Source organism: Phyllostomus hastatus, unplaced genomic scaffold (assembly GCF_019186645.2).
Source record: "Phyllostomus hastatus isolate PE091 unplaced genomic scaffold, TTU_PhHast_1.1 phas_contig_159, whole genome shotgun sequence".
Taxonomy (NCBI): Eukaryota; Metazoa; Chordata; class Mammalia; order Chiroptera; family Phyllostomidae; genus Phyllostomus; species Phyllostomus hastatus.
In genome coordinates this window covers 326,060-345,806 of record NW_025333640.1, presented here as the reverse complement: position 1 = coordinate 345,806, position 19,747 = coordinate 326,060, and the positions used below count along the sequence as shown (strand labels likewise).

General features: G+C 51.9%; 1 protein-coding gene across 1 annotated transcript; it reads right to left on the bottom strand.

Annotated features, from left to right (window-relative positions):
- Positions 1–806: 806 nt before the first annotated feature.
- On the bottom strand, positions 807–2,051 carry ACTL9 (actin like 9). The gene has a single exon (XM_045831895.1). The coding sequence runs from the start codon at positions 1,938–1,940 to the stop codon at positions 807–809; it is 1,134 nt and encodes a 377-aa protein (XP_045687851.1). The 5' UTR covers positions 1,941–2,051.
- Positions 2,052–19,747: the final 17,696 nt, after the last annotated feature.

Genomic DNA, 19,747 nt, shown 5'->3' with positions numbered 1-19,747 from the left:
GCAGATGGAAAATGGTCTCTGGGTGGAAGGGAGAGTCTGGGGGAACAAGTCCTGCTGGGAAGGCAGTGTTTGGTGGGAGGGTGAGACTTGGGGAGTGGGTTGTGGGCACTGGAGGTCTTTCAGGGGCCGTTGTAGAAGAGACACTTAAGGAGCAGAACACAGATCTTTGTGGTAGATGTGGGAATTTGCCACTCATGAGGGAGATCCTGGGAGCACTCAAAGCATCAAAGTGTTGCATAGCTTTGGATAATCAGAAAGGGGAAACCAACCAGAAGGTGCATTTGGGTGGCTCAGAACTTTGGTCAAGTTGATTCTGGGAGACACCTATGTTTGCAGGCATTAGGAATAGGGGACAGATGGTAAGGGTGGACCTAGGGGCCGGAATACTAGCGGAAAGGTTTTGGGAGAGGCTGGAGCATCCTGGTGCAAGTTCCTTAGACAGGAACAGATTATGGAAGTGGGTTTGGCTGTCCTTGATGGACATATCAGTGAGGTGAGCTGGGGAGCCTGGAGCCCAGGGGAATCTTGGGGGACTATATCAAAAGCAAGAGATGGGAGTGGTGAGAATAGAGGGGTCCAAGTCTGAGGATGTCTTGGAGGTGCATTTGGGGGGCCTTAGAATGAGAGTGCCTTGGGGGTGCTGACCATGGGAGACAGGTTTGGCAGAGTCAGTGGGTGCATGTCTGGGCGAATCCAGGAGTAGACCAGACTGGCCCTGAGGGAAGGCAAGGCCGAGCTGACTTTGCAGCAGAAGCTTTACTGACACCCAGCCCCCGCCTCCCCGCGCCCCCGCACCCCTCCCCCACTCAGTAGCATTTTTGGTACACAATCTGGGGCCCCTGCTCCTCATACTGCTCCCTCAGGACCCAGCAGGACTGGAAGGCATACAGCGAGGCTAGGATGGAGCCCCCAGTCCACACTGATAAGTGCCGGGTGGGCTGGGCCACCACCACCAGGCGCGCTTCCAGGGGCAGACTGCGCAGCAGCTCGGCGCGGAAGCGGCCCTCCAATCCCACGAAGAGCGAGGAGCCACCGCAGAGCAGCACGTTTTGGGCCATGTCGCCCCGAACCTCCTGAGGCACCTTGTTAAGACTCTGTTTGGCCATGGTGGGGACGCCCACGGGCGACAGCCCAGGCCTCTTCGGGGGGCTGAACAGCAGCTCTGGGCATTGGAAGATCTCCTTACCCAGCGAGACCATCCTGCCGTCGGGCAGCCTCAGGCGCTGCCCGCACTCCCCCTCTGGCCGGGCCTGTTCCTTCTGGAAATCCGGGGCCACATAGCAACAGCGGTGCTTGATGACCTCCACGGCGCCCAGGTCCTGCCGCCGCAGCGGAAAACCGGGGCCCAGCAGCACTTCCGCCAGGAAAGTGGTCAGGTGGGTGCCCGCCAGGTCCAGGCGCTCGGTGGCGTGGGGCAGGTGATAGCCCTGGAAGACGGGCACCGTGGAGGTGACTCCGTGGCCTATGTCCACCACCAGCCCGCTGACCCGCCCGTGCGCGTACACGGACAGCACTGACTGGGAAGCCACGTACATGGCCGGGGAGCGCATTGACTCGAAGGCCACCTCCACCAGCTTCTCGCGGTTGGTGGTGGGGCTGAAGGGCTGGTCGGAGAACAGCAGCGGGTGGTCCTGGGGGGCGATACGGAGGTCGTGCTTCAGCAGATGGCTCCAGATGAGCTCTGCCGCGTCCCAGTCCACCACGATGCCATTCCTTACCGGCTGCACCAGCGTCAGGTCTGGGCGCGCGCGGGCGGCCTCGCCAATGAAAGTCGCCAGAACCGGCTGCCCCGTGGTGGTTGGCTTCTGGGGCTGGCAGCCCACGATGGTGGCCACGGTGTAAGTGGGCTGGGCCTGCCCCGCGAAGCCCATCTTACAGGTGCCTGTGCCCATGTCAATGACCACTGCGCTGGCCTTTGAGAGCACCCTGTCGCCCATCATGCTGGGGATGCCTTCCTGTACGGTCTTGTTCACCAGCAGTCAGTTGAGGGTCCCGCCCGGCCTGGGGGCCTCTGGGGAGCCCTGGAGCTCAGAGAGGTTGGAGAGATTTGCATCCACAACTGCAGGGGCAGGGTGGGCTACTGGGCAAGGCTGACCACTTTCCCCTGGGATTCGAGGTGCAGGGAGAAAAGGTTGAGGCTGGGCTGGGGGCAGGCGCAGACAGAGACTCGGGGAGGGGGCGGGGCTATGACATCAGCCTGCCCTCGGGCCCCTTTCAGAAGACTTCACAATGCAAAGCTAGCGGTGGAGGGGTGGGGGTAGGGAGGGACCCCAGAAAGCTCCCAGGGCACCCATCTACTCTGCACCCCTCCACTCCTGCCACCACCACCAACCTGCCAAATTTGGAGGAGGATAGAGGTTTCCTAAGAAGGGACCTCTCACCCAGCTCTGCCCTTCAGAATCCAGGAAGACCTAGGAGCCCTCCTGCTGCCTTGTCTTGAAGTTATTTATAGTGTGTATTGAGAGCTGGTCGGAAGCCTCCTCAGAACAAACTAGTAATCCTTTGAATGTTAATCAGAAGGTGGTCCGCTAGCGTGGCTTTCTGGTTTCCAAGAAGGTACAGAAGCCAAACTGGCTTGGAGGGCAACGAGAGGCACAAACACCCTTGCACTAGGCTCTTTGTTGCTTCTGTTCTTCCTGCTGCCTGGAGCAGCCTCCCTGACCCATCCTTGCAGAGCAGGAATTTGCCTTTTCAAATCTCTGCCGGATGCTGCCTCCTCCTGGAAGCCTTCCCTGATTTTTCCTCCCACGCCAAGTGTAACATGAAGTTATCAAAGTAAGAGAGGCTAAATTTCCTAGTTATGTCCAGGTTTATTACTTTGTCCAGAGAGTGAGGTTGACTTTTTATTGTTAATTATTTTTGTTTATAGTCTAATGTGTACTTTTGGCAATGTTCACTTTCTCAAGTATTTATCAAAGTTCTAGGCACTCTCAGCTTTATTGAGATACAACTGACATATAACACTGCGTGAGTTTAAGGGGTGCAACATGTTGGTGACTGCACCTGTAGAGACAGCTAACACCCATGCGGCCTCACATCATCACCATTTCTCTCTGTGGCGAGAACAATGAACATCTGCCCTCAGCGGCTTGAAGTAGAAATCACAGCATTATTGACAACCACCGCCACACTCCGCATCAGACACCCAGAAATCTGCAGCCTGACCAGCGTCTCCCCACTTCTCCTGGCCCCCGCTCCCAGCAACCACCATCCTGCTCTCTGTTTCCATGGGTTTGGCTTTTTTAGATTCCACACAAAAGTGAGGTTTTATAGGACTTGTGCTTCTCCCTCTGGCTTATTCACTTAGCATATGCCCTTAAGTGCCATCCGTGCTGTGGCATGAGTCAGGATTTCCTCCCTTTCTAAGGCTGACTCGTATTCCACCGTGCAGACGGGCCACACTGCGTTCACGCACTTACCCGCAGGCCAACACTCAGGTGGCTTCCGCCCTTGGCTGTTGTGAGCAATGCTGCTGTGAACGTGGCTGTGAGAACATCTCTCTGGGACCCTGCTTTCGGTTTTCTTGGGTATAAACCCAGAAGTGGGATTGCTGGGTCACATGGGAATTCTATTTTTAATATTCTGAGGGGCTATCATGCTGTTCCCCATAGTGGCAATCCCATTTGACATTCCCACCAGCAATGTGGAGGATTCTGCTCCCTCCATGTTCTTGTCAACACTCATTATTGTCTGTAATCACATATATACACACATATATATATACCCTATTATACATGCGCATGTAATTACACACACACACACACATCCTAATCAGGGTGAGGTGGTAGTAGAGCTTTGAGCTCCAGCCGGACATTACAAAGACGTTCAGTTCAAATGAACTGTTCCACAAAGAACTGGGTGGACCGAGTCCAGGGCCCAGCCTGTGGCAGAAGAGGACAATTACTGCACCTCGTTCAGCACATCTACAGCATGGACCCAAGAAGGAGTGTTTTGGTGGATTTAGATGCGTAAAAAAATAATAAACATGTTTTAAACAATAAACATGTTTAAAGAATCACCTTGGCAAAGTCAGGGGATGTTAGATGACAGCTTGCTGTGGGGGGTGGATCAGTCCTCACCGCGACTTGATGACTTAGAAATGGGTACAAGGTCCGTTTTTTGTGATGGGGAAATAGAGGTTCAGAGAGGTGAAGTGAGTTGCCCAAAGCCACACAGCTGGAGCGGAGGCTGGGTCCGAGGTGTTGCGGTGACTGGCTGTATGTCTAGAAAACGGTGAGCTCTACGATCCCCCTGAAGCCCTGGGCTGGAGGCTGGGGAGCTCTGGGCCTCCGTTTCCCCATTGGTAAACTTGGAGGAATCGTAGTTCCGACTTCCAAGTGCAGCTGTGGGGAGAGATGGGTTTTTGTGAAGTGTTCAGGTCCATGGTGGCACAAGGTAAGGACTTTGTAGTGTGGTCTTTGCACACGCGTGCATGTGAGTATGCATGTGTGAGCACGGGATAACTGGGAACACCCAAGCAGTAGCTTTGGCACGCACTGAGGGACTTACACAGGCCTTTCTCTTGAGGGAGGACATCTGCACAGACACCAGAAGTGTGCTGCTGACACTCGGACCACAATGCCTCTTTCCACCCACATCTGAAGTCCCCGAGAAGCCAGATGTACAGCCTCTTGTCAGCAGGGGGCACCCAAGACCACCAGTGTCTTTCCCCTCCTTCCCTGAAGCCCTTCCTTTACTAGCTAAGGAGTTCACAAACTTGTTGCAAATTACAATCACCAGGGGAACTTAAACAGCAACCTCCCCTTCCGGGCTGCACTCTGGACCCATGGAATTTAAATCTCTGCAGATAGAGGCCACACATTGGCGATTCTTTGAAAGCTCCCAGGAGATATCGATGTGCACAAGTGGAGCTCCACTGATCTGTCAAAACTCTTATATTCTGAAATCTCCTTGGTTATCAGGAAGGACAGAGAACCACACTGGCGTTATGAGGCAGTTCGCTCAGACCAGCGGGTTCTCGTGCTTAACCATGTCTGAGTCTGTTCGGGAGGGTGTGTTACAACACAGAGTTCTCGTCCCCCTCTGATGCAGCAGGTCCTGGTGGCCCGAGAATCTGTGTGTCTCACAAGCTCCCAGGGGCGGCTGATGCTGCTGGTCAGCAGACTCCAGGGCGGGCAGCATCGCCTGCAGCCTTGCAGACATCTGGGGGGTGAGGAAGGAAAAGCCCAGTGAGGCTGAAACGACAGGATTAAGTTATTTTATTTCTAAATTGTTTTTCTGAATTTTAAATTTTTTTTCAGTTTAATCATTGTTCAAGTACAGTTTTCTGCCTTTTACTCCCATTCGAGCCCACCCACCCATCCCTCCCCACCTCCCTCCCATTTCCACCCCCCCCCCCAGTTTTTGTCCATGTGTCCTTTATATTTGTTCCTGTAAACCCTTCCCATTCTCCCCCAAAATGCCCTCTTCTCTCCCCTCTAAATCACAAAACAGTTCAGGCTTATGAAAAGTACACACACAGAGTCAAAGCATCAAAAGCACAAAACAGAAAAGATGGAAGTGACTTACGTGCCTCTCGCGGACGAAGCGGCAGGCGTGGTGCGGTGGGTCTGCGGGGCTGCTGGCCACGCACAGGAAAGAAGGCCCTGCCGTTGGCAACTGCGTGGAGGAAGTCTTCCGGGCATTATGGCGAAGTGAGTCGAAGACAGACACTGTGTGGTGTCACTTCCACGTGAACTCTGAAACAGCTGGGCACGCACAGGAATGCCGAATCCATCATGTCTTTTTATTCTGCATGCTTGATGTAGCGATGCCCTAGGGTCTTGCTGGGGAAGAGACTGCCCCTCCCAGAGTTAGGTACCGTGTTTGCCATGTATAATGTGGACTTTTTGCCCAAATTTATTAGGGGAAAACAAGGATGCACAACATACATGGGCACGATGATCACATACTGTGGGTATAACAGTGGGTGTATTTAATAATCCCGTGTATGAGGTGCATGAAAATGGGTAGCTCCTAGAGATGGCAAACAACTGCTCCCTGAGGCCCCTTTCCTGTGCACGCTGGCCCGTCTAGAGCCCATACCCCCAGCCACCTCGTTCATGGACTCCAATGTCAGGGCCACTGTGCCCCTGCTGTGCCCACCCCGGGGTCAGGTGCCAGACAACCAGGGCCAGTCCCTAAGTCCCAGAACCCACTAAAGTTTAAGCGAGTCTGTGCTAAGCTTGCTTACCTGCCTCATCTATTTTTTCCTGTGGAAACCACAATCAAGCCTCTTGCCCTCATGTTCTGACCATTCCCTCTGTCTCCTGACTGCTGCAGGGGCCTCCTGACGGGACCCCCGGATGCCAGGGGCCCTTGCTTAGAAGCCGTGAGAAACAAGTGACCTTTTCAATGGCAGTACATCACCTGACCTGTTGGCCTTGCCATTCCTGAGTGAAAGTAAACTTTCATTTTAAAACTGACTTCCTTGCCCTGGCCACATGGCTCAGTTGGTTAGAACATCATCCTCTACACCAAAAAGGTTGAGGGGTCAATCCCCTGTGGGGCACATACCTAGGTTGTGGGTTCAATCCCCAGTGGGGGCATGTAGCGTAGGCAACTGATCAATGTCTCTCTTGCTCATCAGTGTTTCTCTTTCTCGCCCTTCCTCTCTAAAATTTATATATATATATATATATATATATATATATATATCCATCCATCCTCGGGTAGAGATTAAAACAACAATAATAAACCAGACTCCTTCACCCATTCTTCTCACTCGGGACTCTCACTGGGCTGGGACTGTCCGCATGTGGTGGCCACCCATGCCAATGCTCCCCCCTCCGTTCCTGGGGGTAACTGACGGCTGTAGCTTAAGCGTTTGCTTTATTTGGAAAATCCTAGGTAGCCTTTTGTGATTTGTTGTTCTTAGGTTTCGATTTTTTACTTTTTTTTTCAATTACAGTTGCCATACAATAGCTTGCTTTGCCCCTGCATCTTCTCTATAAAAGTCTACCCTTGAGGATTTCTAGCCATTTCCCATTTAAATCAATTTTTCTCAAATAAATTCTTAGAATTAAAAAAAAACTGAACACAGTTGTTTTCTCATGCTCAGCTGGGGCCAATCTTCGGGGGAGGACACGCGACTCCCACCACAGTTTGTTTTCCGCTGTGGGAATGCAACCCCTTCCCCCAGAGCCTTCATCCCTTGTCCAGGGGTCAGCACTGCGTGGGTGACAACGGTCCTTGTAGGGGAAGCAGGGAGTGTCCCATTCCGGGGAGGTGTCATCGGATGTCACAGTTGCCTGGGAGAGCTGACGGGCGTCTCTCCCTGGGTCTGCTCACCGCCCAGCTCCGAGGATTCAGGGCAAGGTGGGAGAAGAACCGGTGGCGATCTGTCTCTCCCTTTGTCTCCTGCCAACAGGATGCACAGGCAGTGCTGAGCCTGTTTCCCCAGCCTGCAGGCCAGACATCCGTTTGTCAGTAAGGACCGGCCTGCTGGGTGGGCCTTGGTTCTTCAGAGCAGGGGCTGACAGGTTTCAGAGGTCCCAGCCTGATGCAGCCAATATGATGTCCAGGCAGTCAGATCAGCCTCGTGAGTTCAAAGTCATCTGTTCCCTGCCTGACTCACTAGTCCAGGAGGGATTTAATAATAATGGCATTCATGTTCCATCATCTCCTGTTCATTTGTTGGCTAGACTAATTATTCTTTACACCTCTTGTATTGTTACACAGTAAAGAAAAAGTGAGTTTTAAAACAACCTTCCTTGAAAAAGTCTCTGTAACATATTGAAGTAATAATAGAAGACATTGATGAGAAATTTGCCGAGAAACTTTTGATTTTCGGATCTTCTTAATTGGCAAATTATCTTGACTTCTGACTTCTCTTTTGAGATTAGTCTTTTTTGGACTATGTCAGCATGCAAGCTCACAGCATCTGAAAAGCAGTGGTGGGACTCTGGGGTGATGTTTGTTTCACTGTGTGTGTGTGGTGAGTGCTCACTGCATCTTGTGGCAGAGGTTTTAGGGTAGGCCCCTTAGATTAGGCAAAATTTTTCCTGACCACGTTCTGTGGGTTTTATTTTCACTCACAATGTGACCAGAATGTCCAAGAGCAGGGCTCCATTTTATAGAATTTTTTAAAAATTCAGTAGTCACATTAAATATAGTAAAAACAAAAAATCTCCCATAAAACTGTCAGTAGATGTCTCAACATAAACTTTGCAAGCCAGAAGATATTGTCACAAAATATTGAAAGTGATGAAATGCAAAGACTATAACTAAAATCACTCCACACAAGAAGGCAATTGTTCAGAATCAAAGGAGAGGGGCCCTTACAAGATGGTGAAGGAGAGATGATCTGGAGAAGGTCCTGACTTTGACCTCGAGCTTTCTGTTCTTGACCCACATCTGCTTGATGATATCCTAGGACAAGGTCACATCTATTCCCAGACGGAGACAAGGAGGGTAGAAGTGCAAAAGATCAAAGGTAATTATCTAACAGGGGAAGTCTTCATTTATCACTGGATTCAATTTCATGCTTTGTTTTCATAGGGTGAGAGGAAGAAAGTCTGATGGTCAAGACTGCACAGAGGACGAATTGTGGCTGTGGAAGCCAATCCCAGCCAAAGCCGGATGTTCAGTTCCATATCCTCGAGGTCAGTTCCTAGAATCTCATCCCACCCTGGCCACGAGGTCAGATGCTATCAGAGGAAGGAGAAATTCCAAAAGGTCTGCTGCCACACCATTTAGCTAGACCTTCTCGAGTAGACTTGACATTTGTCATGGAATCTGCTTTCCAAGTACTCTTCCCAATAGCAGACCAGCACGCATAGCAGTGGTGACGGCGTGCATGGAACAAGGAGCTTGCACTGGAAAATAATTCAACATCCTGCTCCAAGCCCTCCACCAGTTCACTCCCCTCAAATGTCCACGAAGGACCCCAAACCTACCCATAACCTGTTAGTTCCTGAGTCACATGTCCCAGGCCCTCCAACCCCCTCCAAGAATCTTTCTGCAGGCGTTCCAACCACTAGGTGCACCCTCATAATTGGTCCTCCTAATCTCCCCAAAACACAGCCACAAAATCGACTTGTCAAGACAGGCCTGGTTCTGAGCGAAAATCTGCACCCTTGTTGGTTTCCCCCACCTGATTATCCAAAAACCCTGACATCCTGATGTTCTGAGCCCATCCTGAACCCCCAATCCAGTGTCGAAGCCCCACACCCACCAAAAAGATTTATGTTCTTCTTATCAAGGGTCTCCCCTACGATGGCACCCTGAAGGGTCCCCCAAAGTGCATAGCCCATCCACCAAGACTCTGCGTGATTTGTTCCCCCAGACTTCTCCCTCCCATCCCCCACATCTACCAAAAGGAAATGGGGGTGGGTGAGGGCCCTAGCTATCCCCACTCACCATGTCCCTCTACGTCTTGGGGACTGGACAGGGACTCCAGTCCCATTCCTTACCAGCGGGTTGTCCTCAGCTGGAGGGAACGACCCCACAGTCAGGCCAAAATCTATAGATCACAAACGTGCAGAGTTGGACTCCACTGCCTCAAGTCCCCACCAGGCCAGTGAATCAGCAAGAACCTATAGGAGGTTCCGGGGTAGTGAGGGGAAACATCTCACTCCTTCCACAAGGGGGCAGCACCTCCAAGCTCAAGACCGGGAGGGCCTAGAATTAAGAACCACAATGACTGCAGCAAACCACACATCCCAGACTTCGAGTGAGACCCACCCCACACCGCACTGTCAGGACACTGCCAGCCACCCACACACAGAAGGGATGTGGGACAGGCTGTCTCCAATGCTACAGGAAGTGAGGAGGATGCAGAAACCCCCGCCACCCCTAGGCTGCTGGGTGAACTCTTAGAACAGATTAAGGTTCCCCAGCCCCAAACCTTACCAGGGGCAGAAATTTTCTCTATAGCCCTCAGGACAAGTGCCCATCATATCTGCACCGGATGGGGAGCTCACTACTCAAGTATGTTGTTAGGTCACACCTCCTCTCCAAGGCAGAGGCAAACCCCTGCGCGCTCTGCCCGCCACCCCCACCCCGGATACTGGGAGCATCAGAGACGGGGTCCCCTCCCCCATGCTCACACACACCCTTCCAGTCTGTTCTTTTTGTGTGAGCGAGGAGCCCCATCCTGGCCTCGCCGTGTGCCTTCCTGGCCTTCTGGTCATGTAGGAGCACCGTGGAAAAAGCAGGGACCCAACACTAGGGGCCATAAAATTATGGCTCCCAGGGGATGTGTGGGTGCCATGGCTATGAGTGAACTTGCGAGGTTAATTTTATGTGTCTACTTGGCTAGGCGAGGGGCCCAAGTATATGATAAAGTACCAGTGTAATGTTGTCTTGAAGGTGTTTTTTAAGATGAATTAAATTTTAAATCAGTAGACTGAATAAAACAAATTATCCCTCACAGGGCAGGTGGGCCTCATCTGATCAGCTGAAGTCCCTAACAGACTAAAGAGCGAGGCCATTCAAGCAGGGAGGACTTTTGCCAGCACACTCTTTGGGACTCCAGCTGCAGTGCTCCCTGGGTCTCCAGGCTGCCAGGCTGCCCTGCAGACCGTGGACCTGTCAGCTTCCACCATCATGTGCCCAATTTCTTAAAGTACATCTCTTTCTCTATGCATCTTATTGCTTTGGTTTCTCTGCAGATCCCTGACTAATGCACACGCTGAGCCCCCTGCCTCCTGAGGGTCTGTACTCCTGCTATTTCCTCTACTTGGATTGCTCCTTCTCACCCCCTGCCTTACCAAAGGTAGCCCTCGTTCTCAGGAACGAGGAAGACTCAGGTCTCAGGAAGACTCAAACCTCGTCAGCCATAAAAGGAATGATGAAAACAACTGACTTCATGTAAACATCAAAAGAAAATCTACAAGGTAAATGCACCCTGAACAAGGCCCAGCCAAACGACAAGTTAAAAATGAAGTAAATATTTTTTTAAAAAAGATAGAGAAGAGTATACATTAAATGATAACAAAAAGGGATAATGCCCAATATTTAAAGAGCCCTTGGAAACAATAACAAAAATATTACAACAATCCAAGGAAAAGTTAAAGAATTCAGACCTCGAGCTCACAGAGGAAGGCCAATGGTTGCTAGTCACAGGAGAGGATTCTCGACCTTGCAAGGGGGGCGAACATTAAAGCTGCACTGTGCTGCCATTTTAATCCCTCAGATTGGCAGAGATCCAAAGGTCTGATAACACTTCACGCAGGTGAGGCTGTGGGTAAACTGACTCTCTTACTTTGATGACGAAGAAGGAAATTGGTACGAATCCAACGCAGGACAAGTGGCAATATCTACTTAAACAACAAATGCACACACACCTTCTGGCCCAGCTGTCACACTTCCCAGCACCAGGGCGGAATTTCTCCTTCAGATACGATCGCTCCTGTGAGCAATGACGTGAGTGCAGTTGTCCGGAGCGCACTGCCGCAGCACCCCGCTCTCTGTGCGTCCAACGCCGCGTGCCAATCCACTGGAGTGGGTGAAGTCGGTCTCCGCAGACACGGAGGAATGCGTCAACGCTGTAAAAAAGGCTTCCCAGAAGGTCAAGTTAGAGGAGTTCATCATCACCAAGCCCTTATTATATGAAATGTTAAAGGGACTTCTCTACAAAATAGAAAAAGATAAAAAACTATGAACGTAAAATGACAACTCACAACAATCAACAACTGAACCTGAAAAAAATGAAAACAAAAACTAAGCAAACAACTAGAACAGGAACAGAAACACAGAAATGGAGGGCACATGGAGGGTTATCAGTGGGGAGGGCGAGGGGGAGAATGGGAAAAAGTTACAGGGAATAAGTAGCACAGTGCTAGGCACAGCAGGGGAGGTTAGGAACACTATAGGAAACAGAGAAGTCAAGGAACTTATATGTACGACCCCTGGACATGAACTAAGGGGGGGGGGTGCTGCTGGGAGGAGCAGTGCAGGGTAGAAGAGGATAAAGGGGGGAAAAAATGGGACAACTGTAAAAGCATAATCAATAAAATATACTTTTTTAAAAAAGCTGTAAAAAAGAAACCTGCAAGCTGTGTTTACTGGAGTGGAGTGATCACCAAGATATATTTCAAGTGAAAAAATCAAGTTTCAGATGATATGTTATCATTTATGTAAAAACAGGAACAAATAGATATGCAGATATTTTCTTGAAAATGCCTAGAATATCTCTGGGAGATCTCACAGGAAACCTGAATAGTAGTTGCTTCTAGAACAGTTTTGCAAGAGTTTTCATTATGACACCGTAATGAACAATCGTTTTGAGACTTTCTTTTAATCACGCTCCCATGCACATTTGACACGTGCCCACCTGCCTGCAGTGAGCACGGAACGCTGTGGATGGTTCGTCGAAACACGAGAAAAACATACGCAGAGACAATCAGGTCCTGAGGGGGAATAGGGACAGAATGGCCACCCTCTCTCAAGTGGGGAGAGCGCCCTGTGTCCATACCCAAGCAGGTTGTTATTGAGAAAACAGACTTAGTTTGTGGGTTCACAGTCTGGCAGAAAAGATCAAAAGAAGTAGGTGACTTTCAAAGACGGGGACAGAACTCCTGCTGAGATTCTGGGCAAGGTTTGTGGTCTTGAACATATGAAAGATCTACAGGTTCCAAAAGTTTCCTGCCTGTGCTTTTAAATTCCAAGTTAATAACATCCTCCAGCAAACAGATCTCACAGGATCTTGCATATTCTATGTCCCAGGCCTGATCACCCCGGGGTCCGCCGTTTCTGGTCTGGGCTGCCCCTGCAGGCCTGAGTTAACAGAGAAGACAAAGGCAGTCAGGAGACTTGGATTTCTCACAACTAAGAACAAGGACTCAGGCTTTGACAAAGCCAAGGGGGAAGGGGTTGGTGTCCATCACCCCTTCATTTCCACAGCCCTGAGTCTCTTCCCAGAAGCCTCCATGGAAAAGCTGAAGCGAACATGCCTGTGGCTGACATGCCTGATGAAGGGAAATCTTACCCGTCATTGGCTAACTGATCAGGCTTAGGAGGTTTAGGCACAGAACAGGAATCGTTCATGCCAAGGAAATAAGTTTTGTCTCCTTAGTGGCTCCTGGTCCGGTGGTCTTTCACTCAGTCTAAGTCACAGGGGGTTACAGCTTCCTGAGACCAGGCAGGGCTGTCCCCAACACACATTTCATACCACAGACCTGCTGCTCACCTGTTCACATGTTCTGTGTGTACCTGCACTTCATTCTTAGACACAGACTCACCCCTGAACCAGCTTTCGCCCCCTTGGGGGTGACATCACCTCCACTGAGGGCAGATGCCCTTGGGGGTCACCAGGGCCTGGGCATCAGTATGAGAAGCAGACTTCCCACTGCCTGCCCTTTGAACTATGAGACTTTTGAATCATCAAATGTCATTTTTTAAACATGGATGTTCGCTTCAGCTTTTCCGGCATCACCCCGGGCAGCTGTTTTGTTCCCCCTCCTCGCTGTGCTCGTCTGACTTCTGTTTGGTGCCTTGTCAGAGGATGGTGTCACCTGCCTGGGCTGTGAGCTCGGGGAGGGCAGGGCAGGGCCCTGTGCGCACCACTGACCTGGCACACAGTGGTGCCCAGCAAGTGTTCGCCGAATGACTGAGTGAAGCAGCCACAGCATTGGCTGAGCTGCCAGGACCCCTCCCAGGTCGGGACCCCCCGCTTTTCCTCCTCACTCCCAGGAGTCAGACAGGACTGGGTGTGAGGTACACACCCTCACACGCTGTGTGACCTTGGACAAGGGACCTGACCTCTCTGAGCCTCACTCAACACACATGTGAAGTGAGGGTGATGCTGGTGCTCACTGCAGGGGGCTTCATGAGGATCAAGTGAGACCCCCCAGGCACTTGGGAAGCATGGAAGGACACATCTCACACTGCTGCTGACCTTGGGGTTTGACTGGGGTGGGGGTGGAGGGGCGCTGTTCACATTTACCCTTGTTTACTCTGGACATGAAGGTATCGTTTGAAAGTTTCACAGTGCACATGGTTCCACAGAAGTGATTTCTTAAACCATTATGACTAATGAATAACATGAACTTGCTCAGTCCACAGTAAGTGCCCAAGAGATGGCAATGAGGCTGCCATTTGACATGAGCATGCCAAAGAGGGTCCCCGAGTGGTCCCGCCAGCCGCTGGCCACTGAGGCCCTCCCCTAAGGGCTCAGGGAGACAGGGGACCCACCAAGTCCGCACCCAGCCCTCCCCCCAGGTCCGGACGCCCTGCTCCTGGGGAGCCCAGGAGAGGAAATCCCTGGTGGAGCAGGTCGTCCTGCCAAGCACACTACAGGCTGGGTGGGGACCAAGGTTTGCCAAGCGGTACGGGGCCTAAAAGTGCAACGTCAGAGCTGGTCTTCACCTTAAAGCTTATTCGTCTTCATGTTATTGCATTGGTTTTGGTTGTTAAAGTATTGCCCTGATGCCAGGGCTGAGGGAGGGGTGAGTGGGGAGGGACAGCCGGTGGGTACGGGGTTTCTTTCTGGGGTAACGAAACTCTTCTGAGATTGGACAGAGGTGAGGGTGGCCCAGCCTGGAAGATGCCCTAACTGTCACTGTGTCCCACACTCTCAGAGGGGAACTGAAGGGTATGGAGACTGTCTCGGTCACAATCACTGCACTGAGATGTGTTTTACATGACAAGCCCAGAGGTCCGTGCACAGTGGGCAACCGTGGGACTCCAGCTGAGTTATTCCAGCCACTAAGAGAGAGGGGATGGTCATGAAAAGTGGCGAGGTTGCTAAATAACGCTAATGTGGCTTCCGTATTACAATAGACAAGTGTTCGAATTCAACGTTGTACACCTCAAATTTAAACACAGGTATAGATCAAATGCATTTTAAGTAAAAAAGAGGGAGAAAAGTACTATTATTTCTGTTATTCTGAGATTTGGGACACCCCCTTGAATTTTGCCCCGGGAATGCCTCCCTTGCTGGCCCCAGTCCCGCCCCGTGGACTCAGACAGCCGGGGGCTGCAGGCACTGAGCCCTCTGCCAGGGGCTGGCCCAGGAAGAGGGACCTGAGGCCAGGCTCCTGGAGACCACGGCCCAGGGGCTCGTGAAGAAGCAAAGCCGCAGGGCCCGCTTCCCACAGAAACCAGGAAATCACTGACACCACCGCCCCCACCTGTGGTGGGGCACCTGCCCCTGCTGGGCCCACCCTGCCCAGGCCTCTGCCCTGGGGGCAAGAGGGACCAGCCCACACCTCAGCCAGCTCAGCAGATTCAACCCCACCCAGGGCAGGACCAGTTTAACTCCTGACCCACAGGGAATTCTGGGCTGAGCAGGATGGTGCACACAGACACCCCCCCACCCCACCCCACGTATCCCTTCACCCTCAGCCGTCAGCTGGGGCCTCCTGGGACTTTGCAGGGACGCATGTGGCTGCCAGGTATGGGGAAGTAAAGGGAGGGCAGGCTGGGCCTGGTGACAGGGTTCAAGATCGGGGGCTAATTGATTTCCCAGAACCTCACTGATGCCTGACTCTGCCACTGAGCAGTGAGTGGGAAAGCTGTGCCCAGCCCACCTGCTTGGCAGTTATCTGCAGGAGAGTCATCTCACCCCCTGGGCCTCAGCCCTTCCATCCTCTTCCCCCCAGCCCCGTGCTCCCCCAGCCCAGCTGCCACCCCCTCCAAGCCAGGGGCACCCAGTGCTTTCCCTCCCCCCTTCCAGTATGCCCCCCACCTTGGGACCCCATGAATCTCTCCTACAAGAAGCAAATCTGACCACACTGCTCTCCTGCTCAATATCCATTGATGTCTGGAACTAAAGGATTTTCCCAGAACCCCACTGACTGAAGGCCCAAAGTCTGCTGACTGCCCCCCACGGCCCCCAGGGCAGTCTGGGTGCCATTCCACCTGCCTCTTTCTTTCCCTGTAGCTCAGCTCTTTCCCTCTCTCCTCGGGGCCTTTGTACAAGCTGTTCCCTTCACCTAACTCTACCCACCGCCTGGGCAGCAGCAGGGGAAACCTGCTTATGGAACTTTTTAAATAAATGTATTATAAAAATAAACGTATTATAAGTCAAGTATTCAGGGACTCCCTTTGTTCTTAGACGATCTGGGTTCCTACTTGTGGAGATAACGGAGGTTTATGGTCTGTTTCCAGACCTCCAGCCTCCAGGTCACTTTGCGGCAGCCACATCACTTTGAAGGCCCTCCTCTGGGCTCCTGGTCCCGGCCTGGCCCCACCCCCAGCTCCTCACAGCTGCCTGGTGACCATTCCGTTGGCAATGTCTTGTTATGGGCCCTCCACACCTGACTCTCCCTCTTCACTCTGGCCTCCTGACGCACAAATAGATATGTAGATTTGAATTGGTATCTATATAGGTATATAATATATAACAGATATTATAGATATATGATATATGACTAGATACCAGTATATATCTATAATCTAACTATGTAAATATTACATAGATACCTATAAATATATGGCAAGGTGAGTAGATCTGCCTGTATGGTCTTCTACATCGATATATATTGCTATAGAGTGAGATAGAGACATAGAACTATAGATGCATAATTGATGGAAAAATAGGTGATCGATAGGTGATAGAGTGATATGTAGCTAAATGTGGATAGACGATGAGGTAAGTAGGTAGGTAGAGGAGAGAGAGCTGTAACTGGACAGTCGGATTCACCCATCCACCCACCCACTGGGTCTGTCTCTGGAGGATCTTAGCGTAGACTGGCCAGTTTACCTGTGACACGGCTGGCTCGGACTCCCGCTCTTTGCCTCGTGATTGGCCGCTTGTGCCCGCTGACCAATCATAACAAAACACTTGTTAACTGAGCCTTGGTGAAGCTCCTCTCCGTCCTCCGGATTCTGGACTTTGTGGTCCGCCGCCCCCACCCCGCCGAGGACAGCCCCTCTCACCACAGGATGTCAGTCCCCTGGGGAACATCCTCTGATCTGCTGTCCCTTCCCCCATCTTCATCCTTTCATCCCACCTCCCACCCCGGGTTCCTTCCCACCTTGTGGCCTCCTCCTCCTCCTCTCTCTGAAAGAAAACCGAAGAAGACTTTCTGCCCTAACTCTTGAGAGGCCTACAGACCTCAGGTCAGAGTGCTGGGACCAAACCCTTCTGAACAAAAGCTGTCCTGACTGAGTCCAGATTTGCATATTATTGACAGCCACAGGGAGTGTTTCGGGTTTTTTCAAGAAGCAAGAGAGACTTGGGAGGGCTGATAGCATGGAAGGGGCTGCATGGCGGGAGCGGCCAAGTGGATTGGGGGAGCCCCGAGGAGGCAGCTGGCAGCCCAGGTGGGAAGCGGGTGGATTCGAGCTGTATTTTAGAGGGTCAGGGGGCAGAGACATGAGCGTTAGTCGTGGGTCTCTGCAGGTCCCCAAACCTTGGGCATCATAAATTCTAAGAGTGTCATAGTTTGTGGCACGAACAGCCAAGGAAGGGGTCTCAGGTGGAGAGGGCCGAGTAAGCTTGGGCGTAGTGCGTGGGGTGAGAGCCCACAGGACACTCATTAATCAGGGAGGCGTAGCCCCATAGAGTGTCAGGGCCTGGCTGGGGAACAGGGCACAGAGCCACGCAGGGCCCTGTCTGAGGCCGTCCAGTGTGTCTGGACCAGAGCTGGGGCTGACACCAGGTCCCCTGCCTCCCACACCTGGCTGGCCCCACTGCTCTCCCGTGTCTGAAGGAACTGGGATTTGAATGGTTCCAGGGTTTGACAGTCCACAGGGTGGGGCAACGGCGAGGGTAAAAGTGCGGAGGCTGGAGCAAGGGAAAGCAAGACGCAGGAAGTGGGTAAAAATAGAAGCCAGCTGCTCTTCCTGCCAGAGTTTCCTCTAACTGCCTGGCAGGAACTGTTGTCTCCATTCTACAGAAGGGAAAACTGAGGTGCAGAGAAGTGATACAAAGGCCTCGAAGGCAGGGCAGAGCCCTCTCGCCTGTGGCTGGGGACCCCGGCTGCGGGTGGGGGCCAAGTCTAAGCCTTAGTTAGTCCACTTCACACCACCCCCGCAGCCTAGGCCCCACGACAGGAAGACAGTGGCCAGGACAGCCCAGCTCAAGGGTGGGGGAGGGGCCAGCCAAACCACAGGTAGGATTTCTCAGAATTTATAGTATGATGGGGGAGGGAAGGCTGGGCTGTCCCCAGTGTCTGCACAGCAGCAGGGAGAGAGGGGGCCAGAAAGGACCCCAGCTCAGACCTTGGCCCCACACCAGCAGGCTTGTGAGAGGGGGCGAGGGGGCTTTGCTCTTTCCCCTCCCCCAGCTTCTTTGAGCCCATGGCACTCAGGACAGGGCGTGGGGGCGCCACATACAGGGAAATATGAGGGGGCTCCCTGTACACACAATGTGTGCGTGTGTGTGCTCCATGTCCCCCCTCAGGCCCCAAGCACACGTGTGTGCATGCACAGGTTGTTTCACATGTGCACACACAGGTGGGAGTGTGTGTGTGTGTGTGTGTGTGTGTGTGTGTGTGAGAGAGAGATCCCCATCCTGGCAGGCCCTGGCACTTCAGCCCTGGTCACCCCCACCCCGTGAGGGCCCTGTGTCCAGTCCAGGCTGGGACACAGCAGGGCCCACCTCCTTCCTCATCCCCTCTGCACTCCACACCCGGTTCCCTGATCTCTCCTTCCCTCCCCCTCTCAGATGCCCGCCTGTCCTCTGCACAGGGCAGACTCACTGGCAGTTTTTAAAATTGGCATGAAATTCACATAACAGAAAGTTAGCATTTTAAACTGAACGATTCAGTGGCATTTAGAGCTTTCACAAGGTTGTTCAACCACCACCTCTATCTAGTTCCAAAACATTCCACCCCAAAAAGGAAATCCGGGGCCAGATTTAGCAGTCACGTCTGCCCCCAGCCCCCAGCCCCTGCAACCACCAGCCTGCTTATGAATGTCTATTCTGAATATCTCATAGAAGTGGGATCGTAAAACACGTGGCCTTTTGTGAGTGGCTTCTTTCACTCATGTTTTCCAGGTCTGGGTTCAAATGTCACAGCTTCCAAGGGACCTTCCCTGACCTCCCCGTCCCTAAAAGCCCCCGGCTCCCGCCCATCAGCTCACAGACCTCCACAGCATCGGACGTGATCCTGGCCTCCTCGCTGTGCACTCGGTGGTCATCCATTTCCTTTTCCAAGCACAGGCTCAGAATGGAAAGGAATCAGTTTTATTCTCTCAGAAAGGTGTGAATGAATGAAGGACCCACGTGACATCCTCCTTCTTCCTCGTTTCCCTCTGCCCATTGTGTGGTCCCTGGCTCTTCCTTGAACCTCAGATACAATTCCACATTTGTCACACACCTACTGTGTGACAGGTCCTGTCCCAAATACCAGGACAGGCAGTGGATGGAGAGGCTCCCTGTCCCTGTGACATCTTCACCCTCAAGATGGAGACACATTTTTAAAAATATTTATTTATTTATTTTAGAGAGAGGGGAAGGGAGGGAGAAAGAGAGGGAGAGAAACATTGATGTGAGAGAAACATCGATCCATTGCCTTTTGCACATGCCCCATCAGGGTTGGAACATGCCACCCAGGCATGTGCGCTGACCAGGAATCGAACCAGCGACCTTCCACTTTGCAGGACAACACGGAACCAACTGAGCACACCAGTCAGGGAAAGGTGGAGATATAATTTTGCTGCAGTCAAAGTTGTTACTAGGAAGATCAACAATTAATATCCAGCCCACTTGTTCAGTCAACAAATGTTTATTGAACAACTACCATGTGTAGGACTTACATAAATAACCAGAAGTATTTTGGTGTGGATGATCAGGGAAAGCCTTTCCTTAGGAAATAGCATCTGGGCCAAGATCTGAAGATGGAAATGGAGAATC